Source organism: Lagopus muta, chromosome 3 (assembly GCF_023343835.1).
Source record: "Lagopus muta isolate bLagMut1 chromosome 3, bLagMut1 primary, whole genome shotgun sequence".
NCBI lineage: Eukaryota > Metazoa > Chordata > Aves > Galliformes > Phasianidae > Lagopus > Lagopus muta.
The window spans coordinates 39,604,532-39,617,413 of NC_064435.1; the positions used below are offsets into that span (position 1 = coordinate 39,604,532).

Sequence of the window (12,882 nt, forward strand, 5' to 3'; positions counted from 1 at the left end):
TAGTAGTCCTTGGCAGGAATTAACTATGTTCTGCTTCAGCAAAACATGAAATTTTACAGGCAAAACTTTAGAATCTCTGTAGAAGCAAACTCCATTAATTAGTTTCAGGAATCTCATCTTCCTGCTTGGAACACCCTTCTCTGTTTAACTTTCTGCCTGCAGGGAGAAAGTAAAACTAAGGAAAGCCTTCCAGACAGGCAGCTGGGGAATCACAGCTGGGCTGCAGGTGAGGCAGAGAGCTGAAGCCACTGTTGTCAGCATGGCTCCTATGAGCACTGATGTCTCCTGGCAGGCAGCAAGCCAAAATATGCCACTGTAGTTCTTATGGAGCGCCATTCCTCTGGAAGAATATATTGTCCATCTAATGATCAAACTTGTCGCAAAAAAAGTCAAAAAAATCTTGGCTGAATTGAATTTTTGTGGGATTTTTTTTTTTTTTTTTTTTTTTTTTTTTTTTTTTTTTGCATGATTGATTTTGGTTAATTGGCTATGGTAAAAGGGCACCAAACTCAAGGATTAACATACTATGTCACTATCTCTGATGTAAAAAGATAGCATGAAGTCTTAATTAGAGTGATCACTAGATTGTCTAACGTAATATATAAGGAACCATTAAATATTTTTTTCAGTGTTTAGCTGTTTTAAATCCTTGGTTTTCTTAGCAGCACATCACATGTATCATGTGATGTATCATACAGCTATTTTTTTCCACAAATCCACTTTCTAACATTCTAATCATTAGGAGGTTTATACCCAAGAAATAGTTCATTTAAAAAAATAAAAATAATAAAAATCTTGTTGTGACTTGCCAGCCACAAAACATTAAAGCTCAATGCTGGAAAATTCCTACATGATTCAGTTTCCATTTATATCTTTAATATGCAGATTTCACAGTTTTGCACTAAGGGATGAAAAACAAACGAATCTGACTTTAAAGGGCAGCTCCTATTGCCATAGGGTCCCAGAGAAGTTTGAAGCCATTGGTTTCCATAGCACATTTCTATTACTTAAAATTTCATTTTAAGATTTCTTTCTTTTTGTTTCTTTCCTTCATCTTGTTTTTAAACAGCCTTTCTGGTTGTCCAATTGCTGCAGCTGAAAAGTTGGCAATGTCCCAGGAAAAAAACCAGCTCGAGTCTCCAAAAGCAGGGCAGTGCCATGATCAAACTCACAGGTAGGAGCCTACCATGGTCTAGTCTGCTCAAAGTATTCCGTACAAACTCTATCAGTCCTCAGGTCCTTCACCCTTTTGCTAAAGAGGTATTTCAGTTTTGCAAAATGAAGCTCTGTGAAGGTAAATAACTTGACTGTATCAAGTGGCATTCTGCTGGTCATTGTGAGTGTGGCTGACGCTAAAGACAACGGACATATGTTTCAAAAAGCAATTCATTTTCTTTTACTAAACCTTACTTCAACACAAGTATCTTAATGGACGATTCTCAAATGTCTTCCTTCTGTAAACAAAATCTGCTATCTTTGCTGAAATGTTGGTAATGATTTTCTGGAACTGTTCCTTTGTTACAACGCTTTGTCCACTGAAACATTTTTAAAGATCTTTTTGAACTTTCTGCACTTCTAGCAGCATGGGGCTACTTTGTTGTGATTCTTTTCAGAGGTATCTTTCAGTGACCCCAAGAAGTTGTCTTGTTGATCCACTTATGTGAAAGGATTGAGAGCTTTTTCAGTTTCCTCACTGTTGATTAATTCATGTTATGAGTTTCTTTAAGTTCATTGATTTAATTAGTTTAATTTATTTTTTGTACAATGGCATCAAAAAGAGAAAACATTTTTTATTGTGATTGTATTTTGTTCAGAGTTATATGGACCCTACAGACATGCATAATTTGCACATCATTGGCACCACGACCGTTACAACCTATTATATTCAGGTCTATTTGGGGACACTTTAATTTGTGGATTATTGACATGATCAGCTCTAATGGTTCCTTCAGAGCCATTATAGAATATTATGTCCATGTGTCTGCCAACTGCACGTGCCTTAACTCTACATATGAAAAGTCCTTAGGAAATTACTAAAGACAAGTACTTACTGAACGGTAACTAAATGGAATAACATGGAATAACACACTATAAATCATTCTTCCCAAATAGCAGAAGCAATTATTTTGGATCATTCGTATTAAATTTATACCGTAATCATTCACAGTAAAGTGAGAATAGTGATCCATATGAATACAAGTCATTTGTGACTTACAAAAATCCAGAAAAAATTTACATCCAAAAAAAAAGGAAATACAGTGGTACCAGTGGTACAGAAGTAAATTGGTATCCTCTTTGTAAATTGCCTGCAGCATTGCTATAGAATACTAGGTATTTTTACACATACAGCTTTGAACTTATATGAAGACAAAGTACTCTTTGACTTCTTGGTCAGCCACCAGAATTGGATTTCTTTCTTGTACGTATCTACCAGTAGATGTTACATGTGAAAACAATGCACTTTCTGATACTGGGTTGCAACTGTCTGCTACTTTTCAGTAAAATATTATTTAAAGATATTCTTGCTTTGCTATTCTTGTCTTTCTCATGCTTTTCCTCCTTTTCTCTGCAGCACAAATTTGACTAAGCAGCTTGAAGTAGCTCAGTACAATTACAGAACTTCACAACCTGTCACTTCCTCCAGAACCACCCTCACAAAAGAAAAGGAGAAGTTTGGGAAAGTACCCTTTGATTATGCCAGCTTTGATGCACAAGTCTTTGGCAAACGCACAATAGCACCTGCAGTGCAAGGGCGAAAAACACCACAGTTCCTTGAATGTAAGTTTGAAATTCTACTATATTTTGGGAAATGGGCTTTTTTTTTTTCTTCCCCCCCCCCCCCCCCCCCCCCCTGCTTTCAAATTTATAGAATTCAAAAAGTCTTTATAGGAAACATCTTAAGCTACTTATGGCTAAAATGCTAAATATATTCACTATTTGCTAAATGTAGACTGCTAGATTGCTGAATGTGATCACTATAAGGTTTACTTTTTTGATGTGTCTTTGAAAAGCAATTGTCAGAAGGAAAGTTAAAAAAATGAATGATTTTTATCTTATCTGTTGGCTTCCTCCTTGGCTAAATTTTTATATTCTTGCGATAGTACGCTACCATGAGAAGTCCCACAGAATGTCAACACAGAATGCTATGAATTGCATACAGCATAATAAAATTTCAAGTTAGGTTTTAAAAGAAACTTGAGATACTTTTTACCTGCATCCACACACATACTCCTCCTCCTAGACCATGTGCTTCAGCTGCATTACTTTCAGGACTGAATTTAATTCATTTTGATTTCTTATATTTCTGTACTACACCATATTCACAGTGCAGACATATCGAATGCATCAAATCATTATCAAGTGCTTACATCACTTGCAGATTTGCTGAAGTAACACTGTAGAAATGAGATGCTGCAGTGTGAACAGTGATTGCTTATTGCAGACACATTTTCACAACCTGCATGGGAAACTTCAGCAAGATTGTGCTGTATAATTGGCCATTATAAAATACTTCTTAGTTTCAAGAAACACACAATTCATTTTCCACAAGGAAAATGAGAAAAAAAAACGGTTTAATTGTACCATATATGGGTGCAGAAGAAAATAGATCTAAAGTACCGATTGTGCATGACAAAAAGAGTAGTAAAAGAAAACAAAAAAAGGAAAATTCATCTAACTTAAAGAAAGGAAGGAGAACATTTGTAGTAAGGTGAGCATAAAAGCAGAATTGTTTAAAATGCATATATACGACATAATACTTCTAAGAATATATTATAAATATTTTTATATATTTATAAAATATGCTTATTTGTTCAAGTATCTGAACATATGTACATATATAATGTATATGTAGACACATGCATTTTTGCATATAAGTGTGCGTATATATATATAAATACCTCATTTAAAATGACAAATGGAAAGCAGATATTTATACGGACTGGAAAATAGGCTTGTTCAGATGTAAGCAAATATGTGCATTGCCAATTTTTTGGGTGGCAGGTTTTCCAATTTTGTTTGTAAAATTGAATACACCCTATTAGCTGTCTCTTTGCACAGATGCATGTCTATTTCACAGGCTCATCTCAAGGAAAAAATGATTGAAATGTTTTTATACAAATGAAATCCATACATATGCAATTTCTGTATAATGTATATCAGGACTGAAGTTTATGGCCTGTTGTTCTTACAAAGATTGCAGTGTACAGCTATTATTTTAATGGAAAGGTGAAAGTAAAAGAGCAGGTGAGTGTTTTAGCTGAGCAGATGCATAAAAGTTGGCAGTAAGAAGCTGTGATTTACAGTCTGGTTCAACGTCCTATGTAAATATGAAGCTAGCCAGAACCACATCATTAGTAGTCTGTGGATTCTGCTTTTATAAACTTGATTTGCTGACAAAATGTGTATCCATCAGAGCCTGCTTTTTTTTTTTTTTTTTTTTCCTGTTATGGTGGTTAATAGATAAAGCACCTTTTTACTTGTTAAAAATAATATGAAATTAGCAATAGTAAGTGCTAAAAGACCCTCTTGTTCTGTAGTTTCACAGAGGGGTAGTTTCATTTGTACTGGAGAAAAGGAGAGCTGGATCATGAAGCTCTTATGTTTTGCTTTATTGAGATGCCCTCAGTATTTAGAAAAACCAAACATGGCATTCAACTACAGTCAGTGCACATAAGCAACTATTTCTTCTACAGCATTCTGAGACTGAGGAAAGATGTCTTGAATATCTTGTGTAGGTCTTATCATTGAAATACAGTCAGCCAAAGCTCTACGTCCACAGCCTTGGGGCTGAAATCTTTATGCAGCAAGCTGTTTGTTACATGCAGCAATGTTCTTGTGTATCTGGGTGTAGGCAGAGAAGGTGGATTTTGCATACTTTGTGGGACACTGAGCTACAGAGATGACGATTGTTTATTAAGAACTGAGATCATGATGCTGTCTTTTCCCAGCCACAGTTAGTGACTTCTCAAACTCCAAAATACAGAAAAGAGAGTACAGTTCTTTCTGCCTGTTTTGGATTAAGTATTGGTGATGGAAGAGAAAACAAAAAATGATAAATGCCACTTTTGTCCACGAAAGTGCTTTTCTGTTCACCTGCTGACTCTTTGTTCTTAAGTGACCTCTTTGTGTCTACTGAATCTTATTCCAAATGACAGCTAGCATGAAGATATCAGCTAAGACCACTTTTATTCTGAATATTCATTGTTTGTTCTTTTTGTGTGGTTTTCTTTTTTTTTTTTTTTTTTTTTTTTTCCTTGCTATTTTGTTGTAGGGAAGGGGATATTTCGGTTTGGGGTTATTTTTGGGGTTGTTTTTTTGTTTGTTTGTTTTTTGTTTTTTGTTTTTTTTTTTAATTCTCTAAAGGGTAGACTCAAATTACAGAAAGTTTCCAGAAAAACAGTTTATTCAAGAGACAGATCTTGTTCTCTTTACTCATACAAACAAAGCGATATAAATAACAGTTATTCATTTAAGTAAGGTAAGCAGTGTTGTTTTAGCTAAGACTGGACAAGTCAGTTCTGTCTTCTTACACAGTAGAGCTCCAAGGGGAAGCCTTCAGAAGGATATATTTGCAAGTTCATTTTCTTACCAGTGTCATCAGATCAAATTTGATAATGCATTAATCCTTGTTCAGTCTTTCCTTAGACATCATTGTGTTCCATGCCTGACTAAGGAATGAGAAAATTCTGAGTAAATGTCTCAGATGCTTTGTTAAAAGATGCGTGTATGGATGTGTATACTTATTTTTCTGGTAAAAAAAACTAAGTATTCATATTTCTGAAGCCACTTTTACAGTAAACCTTTAGAGTCAGTAAGAAATTCATTGTTTTAAATGTATTCTCTGAATATTTTATTATATGAAATTGTAGTCTGAGAAACAAGACTATTTTATGGAAAGAAATTGCGTATTTAAAATTGCTAATCAAATCTCTCTTCAACAGCAAAGCATTTTTCAAATCCAGTGAAATTTTCTAATCGACTGCCTAGTGCTAGCGCCCACACACAGAGCCCTTGCCATGCCAACTCTTATAGCTACGGTCAATGTAGTGAAGACACCCACATAGCAGCAGCTGCTGCTATCCTGAACCTTTCCACCCGCTGCAGGGAAGCAGCAGAGATCCTCTCCAACAAACCACAGAGTCTGTCTGCCAAGGTAGGGTAGTCCAAGAACCTGGAGGGTGTGCTAGCTACTGAACTGTGCGAATAAACTGTCTTTCATGTTAGTGACTGCATTAAATCCCCAAAAAGAAGGCTTCTGTTTGCATGCTCTTTTGAAGAGAAAGAAAAAAATCAGTAATGTAGTGACCATTTATTTATAAAAATAAATAAATAGCAGGAGTTATGTTGTTACTCTTTTCATAATTGAGCCCTACATACAAGGAGGGAATTCTGTGGGAATAATAAAGATGGATATGTGAAATCCAGCAACAATTCGTGTTGGATAATGAGTTAGATATGTTTAAAGAAGGAATTTTCCTCTCTCTGAAACCTGCCATAAACAATCATTTTGGAGGCTGTGCATTAAAAAAAAAGGTATTAATCAAGGTGATATTTTGCTTGCAATTAAACAGGACTAAATCTATTGAGTCTGCTGTATTCTGAGCACATATGATAGTTTGAAATGGTGTAGAGAGATAAATAACAACTGACTTGGATAAAATGCTTGTTTCTGCTGGTGAGAGAGGAGAATCAGACCCACAGTATTTGGAGATAGATAATTTGGGCAAGTCTGTCGTAATGGAATGCTGCCTAATCTCGTAGATGTTTGTGTGGCTTTCATGTTTTGGTTTTGCTCTGCATTTCCTCACAGATCTTTATGATTTACAAATGGTACTGTGTGAGCTATGAGCCTTATTTTCTGTGCCATTACATGGTATTATAATGCTGATGAAAACAGACAAGATTTTCTTCCGATGGCTGTGCGTGTGGGAGCACTGTTGTTTGTTATTTGCATTAAAGTTCCATGTGCTCCCATACGAACCAACAAAACTTTTGAAAGCTCTGTGTAGATGAGGATTTGCCCTTACAAGAACTTGAGAAGAAATCACTGGGGGGTGAAAAGAGGTGTATTTATCGAGACACAAATTATCAAGCGTGTTTCTGTTATGGGACTCAAAGTCTTGATATGTATTCCAAATGACCAGTGATTGTTACACTGCAAGCCTCAGGGTGGCTAGAGGTGGCTTCTGCAGCTGTTGGTTTACAAATTTCGTTGGGCCTCTGTCCACTACTACTAAGAGACTACCTGTTATCCTTTGAGGGGAGCCACTTGTTTTACTACAAACATGGCTCCTTGTCAGGCAATACAATCCATTCTCCTTTGCATAGTAGTATCTCTTACTTTTCTAACTTTTATTTCTGTTTGTGGGGTCTTGAATCTTGAAACCAGCACTGGGAGGTGCCACAGGGTATACATTTTAGTGTATTTATATGCATTCTCCATAATTTAGATATTATCTATCCCAAATATTGCACATGAAACCTTTCTCATGAAACCTGACAGCTGCTGCAGAGAGGTCCTTCCACTGATCTTCTATAGAGACTTCTAGCATGAAAATGGAAACTGATGCCAATGGCTGGATTACATTGCTGCCGCAGCCTTTGGCTGACCTCAGCAATACAACTTTCTTGCCAGAGAAGAGCAGTAAAGGGACCAGACATAAACCAAAGATTTTCTCCTCCATACCTGCTTCACAGTTGCCAAATGATGAGGAAGGTTTGAATAGGAATGAATATAATAATAACAATACAGAAGAACACTTGGGGCACATAGCTTACTCCTTTTTCACAGCTAGGAATCCAACTTAAAAGAAAATCACCTGCATACCTTGCTATCTGCCTGCATCTACTTTTGCCAGACTTTCTGGAGAGCGTACTGATACAAAACATCTGACAGAAGAATCAGAATTAGCTTCTGGCTAAAACACAGGCAAGTGAGCCCCAAACAGATTTGGTGGCCAAAACCAAACAAAACTGTTTTTATTTGGATTTGGCTATTTATTACTTTAAGAACTAAAGCAGAAATAAGTCTGTAAAAAACTCTCTTCAGTGTAGATATATATATTTTTTGTTAAAATATGAAACATGTATAAGGCTATATCTAAAAGATACCACCATCTATTTGTCAGTATTCTTGAATTCATTTATGGCTAGTATTGGTCACCAAGGTAGATTTTTTTAATGATAGAGTGTCATATATTTTTAGATAATCAAAAACATCTCATGAGGACCTTTTCAGTGTTTGGAACTCAAATAATTCACCATGAGCTGATGACTACAGATTTAATGATTTATTTTTCCTGTTAGTGATAGTACACACATTCACCAGGTCTGAAAACAGTTGTGAAGGGTGGCTGCGTTTAGAGCTCAGTGTCAGATCTCTGAGCCCTGATCTTGCCACATTCCTTTTGTTCCTTGCCAAAGAAAACCTGATTAACATCATTCTTACTTTAGTGGATCAAAGCCCCTGATTTCTAAAGGTCTTTTCTATTACATGGGCACCATGAAGGCTCCCACCAATGCAAGCCACAACACTTGAGAGTCAGAGTGGTAGAAAAAGGGCCAATGGGACCATGGAGGATATGGTAGGAAATCTTTTCCAAGTATATCTATAATAGTCAGATCTGTAAAATACCGTGTTTCTACGTTTTAAAAGAACTTCAATCATTTTAAGCAATTGTCATTTTCTTGTTTTCTCTCAAGGTGCATTGTCCCAGATTTTATTTATTGACCTCCAAGGGCTTGTCTTTTTTTTTTTTTTTTTTTTTAGTAAGAGCTGGACATTTTAACTTGAATGCTCACTACTTTTCTGCAAATATGGATATATAATACTTAAATGAAAAAGAGACTTTTTTTCACTGCAAAGTTTCAATTGTTATTAATTCAGTGGATTTTCAGGAAATGATCTCATTCTCCACATATCAGTTCAAAAGGGAGACTCCAAGGGGAAAAAAAAAAAAGTGTAGCAAGGGTAGAGAAATCTGATTACACATTAATTTTAGCACTGCTGTTGGTAAAAAGAATTTTAAAGAGAGAACCAACAAACCAACATAAGAAAGTTATCTGACGTATATTCCTATATAAAAATTCTTAATTTATAAATTAAACTATTTAAAGAATACCTTTATTCTAAAATGGGCATAAAAATTGATCCTAAGCTGTCCCCGTAAGTCTCTATTAGCTGTGTGATACTTACTAAGATAATCAGACTCTTGATTATACCATGTTTAAAATAAGTAATACCACATTAACTTTACAGTATCTAAGTTATTCCATTTCACAGGTGCACAGGTTCACCAGTAAGCTGTTCCCCTGCTTATATTGATCAGCCAATTCTCATGTGGTCTGTACACCAAACCAGTACACTCATCTCCATTTGATTTCCAGCTCATGTCACTACTTTCAACTCCTACTGAAGTAAACAGAAGGACTTCCCTTGAACAATTAGCCTGCAGTTTTCAGCACAGCGCAAGACTCTACATTATCATAGCATCCATCCACTGTTTACAGCTCTCACCACATTCACATCTCACAGAGGTAGTTGCAAGCAATGCAATTTAACTGTATCCCCATCACTACTGCTTGCCAAACATTTTGTTGAATGTTTTGGTGTTTTTCCCACCTGCTTAGACAAAATGGCATATGCATGCTATGCCTTGAAAGAAAACAAAAAAATGACACTTGCTAAAAATATTTAAAGTTCAAATTCTGTTTTTGAACAAAATTATGTCATCTCTATATTCTTGGATATTGATGGTGATAACTACATCAATTATTTCAACAATGTAGTCAGTGTTGTCACTTGACACATTTGTCAGGCATTCTTTTATTCCAAATACCTTAAAACCTAAATACAGAGTGAAAATCAGCCAAGAATATCACTAGGTTCCATCCTGTTATACTGCTGTGCATGTTGCTCCTTGAGTAAGTGCTTGGCTGCCTTTATTTAATTTGTGAATTGCTCTGGGCTGAAACTGTGACTTCATTTGTTTCTCAAATATCACTGGGCAGCTACAAGTTTTCCTGTTTTGCCTCTGTCTTTCAGCTTACTACAGGGTAACTCAATTGTTTAAATTTACGTCTGAGGTATGCATGCATTTATTCTTATTGATCGTGAATAGAAAAAAAAGTAGCCTTTCAGATGGAGTCAAACTAAGAATAGCATTCACACACATGGCAAGAAAGATATTAGTTCCAAAGTTATTTCTAATGCTAGAACTGAAAAGCCCTTTTGAGCTTTCTAGACCAGACTGAACTGCTAGTTGGAAGACAAAATCTTTGATAATGTTGTTTCTTGGGACTTACTTAGTATTAAGAACTATGACTGATGCCAACCAAAGAGTACATAAAACTCTTATATATAATGACACAATCTCCCTTAGGTCACAGGTTTGAAATAGAAATAGTTCATACAGACACAATAATTCACTCTTTCTGATTCATCTATGAGATAAAGCTTAACTTGTAATCATTACTTGAGACAAATTGCAGTGTATTAGTTTTGAGCTACCAAATGAACCAAAAACATATGAAATAATGCAGCAATAATTTATGAAAAACAAACAAACAAACCCTCCTCCCTTTTATTATCTTGGCTGATATGCTTGAGTTCCAAGACAAGATTAAATAATGTACTAGATAATACTTCGTAATAATTATGCCATAAAATGAAGTGAAGTGAAAAAGCCTGACTTTAAATTATAAAGCACTTGAAGAAGATAGAGACCATTTCTTCATCTAATTTGTGCTAGTTTTCATTTTAGATGGATATTCTTCACAGAATACTAACTGTACTTTATCTTTTTCTCTGCATACATTATGGAATGCAGAAAATATACTTTTGTCTTTTTTCTCTCATTTTTCATTCTGAACTCCTTTTTCCACCTCCTGTGGGAATGATTACACTGTCAGTGACGTGGAAACAGACAAGAAGTAACCTGAATTTAATTACTGTAGGTCTCCTTTCACACTTATTGATTTTTTTTTTTCATTGCTTCAGTAGATTTTTTCCTGGTTTACATCAGTGTAAATGTAAATAAGATCAAAATCAGATACCAAAGATTCACTCAGCTAACAAACTATAATGTTAGGAAATAATAAGATACATTTGCATCTTTATTTTACTTAAATTTTAAGGGAAAGACAGAAAATATACATAGTTTTCTGTAGGTACTATTAAATATGTAATTAAAAATGGATAAATATGGGACAGTTCCTGTCTAGACTAGAGTTGACAGATCTTGCCTTCACTGAGGAGAACACAACCTGTACAAGCCTAAGATAAGCATAGTAAGTGCCATTTTCTGTCAGCATGCCAGCATTCTTTAGCATTTTTGCCATTTTTGTCTTTTTAGTTCCATTTTAAAAGTAATATAAAAATAAATGTGGTAAAACAAGCAAAGTAGACATATTGAGAGGAGGGTGGGATGAGAATAGGAATGAAAACTGGAGCTGTAGTTCTGACCATCATCTCTCTGCCATTTGGAGTTTGCTGTGAATGTAGCAAAGTGATAGCTATTTTATACTGTTCTGAATAAAAATCCGTGCTGTAAACGTGTGATCCATCCTGTGATGGGCAAAAGGGGATATTTTTCCATGACTATATTTAATTGCTGTGTGCATCTGTGAGCTCACTTAAACCCCATCTGTACTCTACTTCACAAACACACAACCCAGCCTTTCCTGATCAGAATTAGGTGCGTTGGACAACACAGCTTCTGCACGAATTTCAGGAAAGTGCTGATATCTATCTGTGTTAGTAAAATATTCTCCTTGTAACTCAAAGCTCTTGTTTAGGTTAATGGTAGCTGTTTCCCAGGGGCTATACGTTTCCCAGTATTCTCCTGTGTACAGTTTAATCAAGCAGGGAATCTTGAATGCTTTTGGTCCCTTTTGTTGCCATTGTTGCCTTCTGAGTAGCTGATATTTTGTTAGTGACAGAGAATCTGCACTATTTATGGGTTTTGCACTATAAAACTACTGCAGCCCAGTCACATGGCTTCCTTTTCTAAGCCATCTGTCACAGAGGTCTGGAATTTTATGTGAATGTTGGTTGTGCAGACTTAACCCAAGTTTTTTTATTACGAAAATGTCAGCAACTACAATATTTAGCATTTTACTTTACATTGGTCATTAAACTTGATTACTGTAGCTCTGTTTCATGGCTATAGTTACATATCAACTCTGAAGCCAAAAAACACTGGGGCGATCATGGCAGAGCTGTATTGTCAGATCCTGGAGTGTGAACTTGGCACTGATATAGTTAATATCTTGGATTTTTGTAACTAAGGTTTATTAATGCTGGTATAAAAAAATGTATTTGATATTATACAGATGGCATAAGATGTGGTGGATACTAAGTTATTATCCAGGATAAGCTGCACTGTCAAATTCAGGGCTTAAAACTATCACAGGAGATTAAACTATTTACTAAAAAGGGGCAGAAAGATATAACCAAAGCGTCTTAGTATGAACATATTAGAAGTGTATTTACTTCCCATAAATATAATAAAACATCTCTTTAAGCTGTATGATTGAAAATGTGAAGTTTGTCATGCAGACGAAGCAAATGTAAGAAGTGTCTGAGTTTCTGAACTGGGGACAAGCAGATGGCTTGGTATGCTTCAGTCTAGGTGTGCATCTATCACAGGCCCATGGATACAAAATGGAACCAGGATCCCCAAGTCAGGAGAGATCACTGGCCCTGAAATTTTCATCTTCTACCAAAATTTTCCTTGTGATCAAAAGTATTTCATCAGCTGCACTTCACCTTTAAGTGAGTCACCACTGACAGTGGTAGAAGACCTACCTACAAGCTGCATGAATGAAGCTTGTGCCTTCAGCCAACTGACTTTGTCATGTCACATTTTCAGTACAGAGGAA

At 35.7% G+C, this 12,882-nt stretch overlaps 1 protein-coding gene across 5 annotated transcripts in view; it reads left to right on the forward strand.

The window, feature by feature from the left end:
* The window catches only part of ST18 (ST18 C2H2C-type zinc finger transcription factor), a 177,376-nt gene that overhangs the window by 137,645 nt on the left and 26,849 nt on the right, over positions 1–12,882 (forward strand). For all 5 annotated transcript variants that reach the window (XM_048940560.1, XM_048940565.1, XM_048940562.1 and 2 more), the window contains 3 exons: positions 1,070–1,174; positions 2,573–2,778; positions 5,943–6,154. In XM_048940560.1, coding sequence (XP_048796517.1) covers positions 1,070–1,174; positions 2,573–2,778; positions 5,943–6,154 — 523 coding nt within the window. The remainder of the gene's footprint in view (positions 1–1,069; positions 1,175–2,572; positions 2,779–5,942; positions 6,155–12,882) is intronic.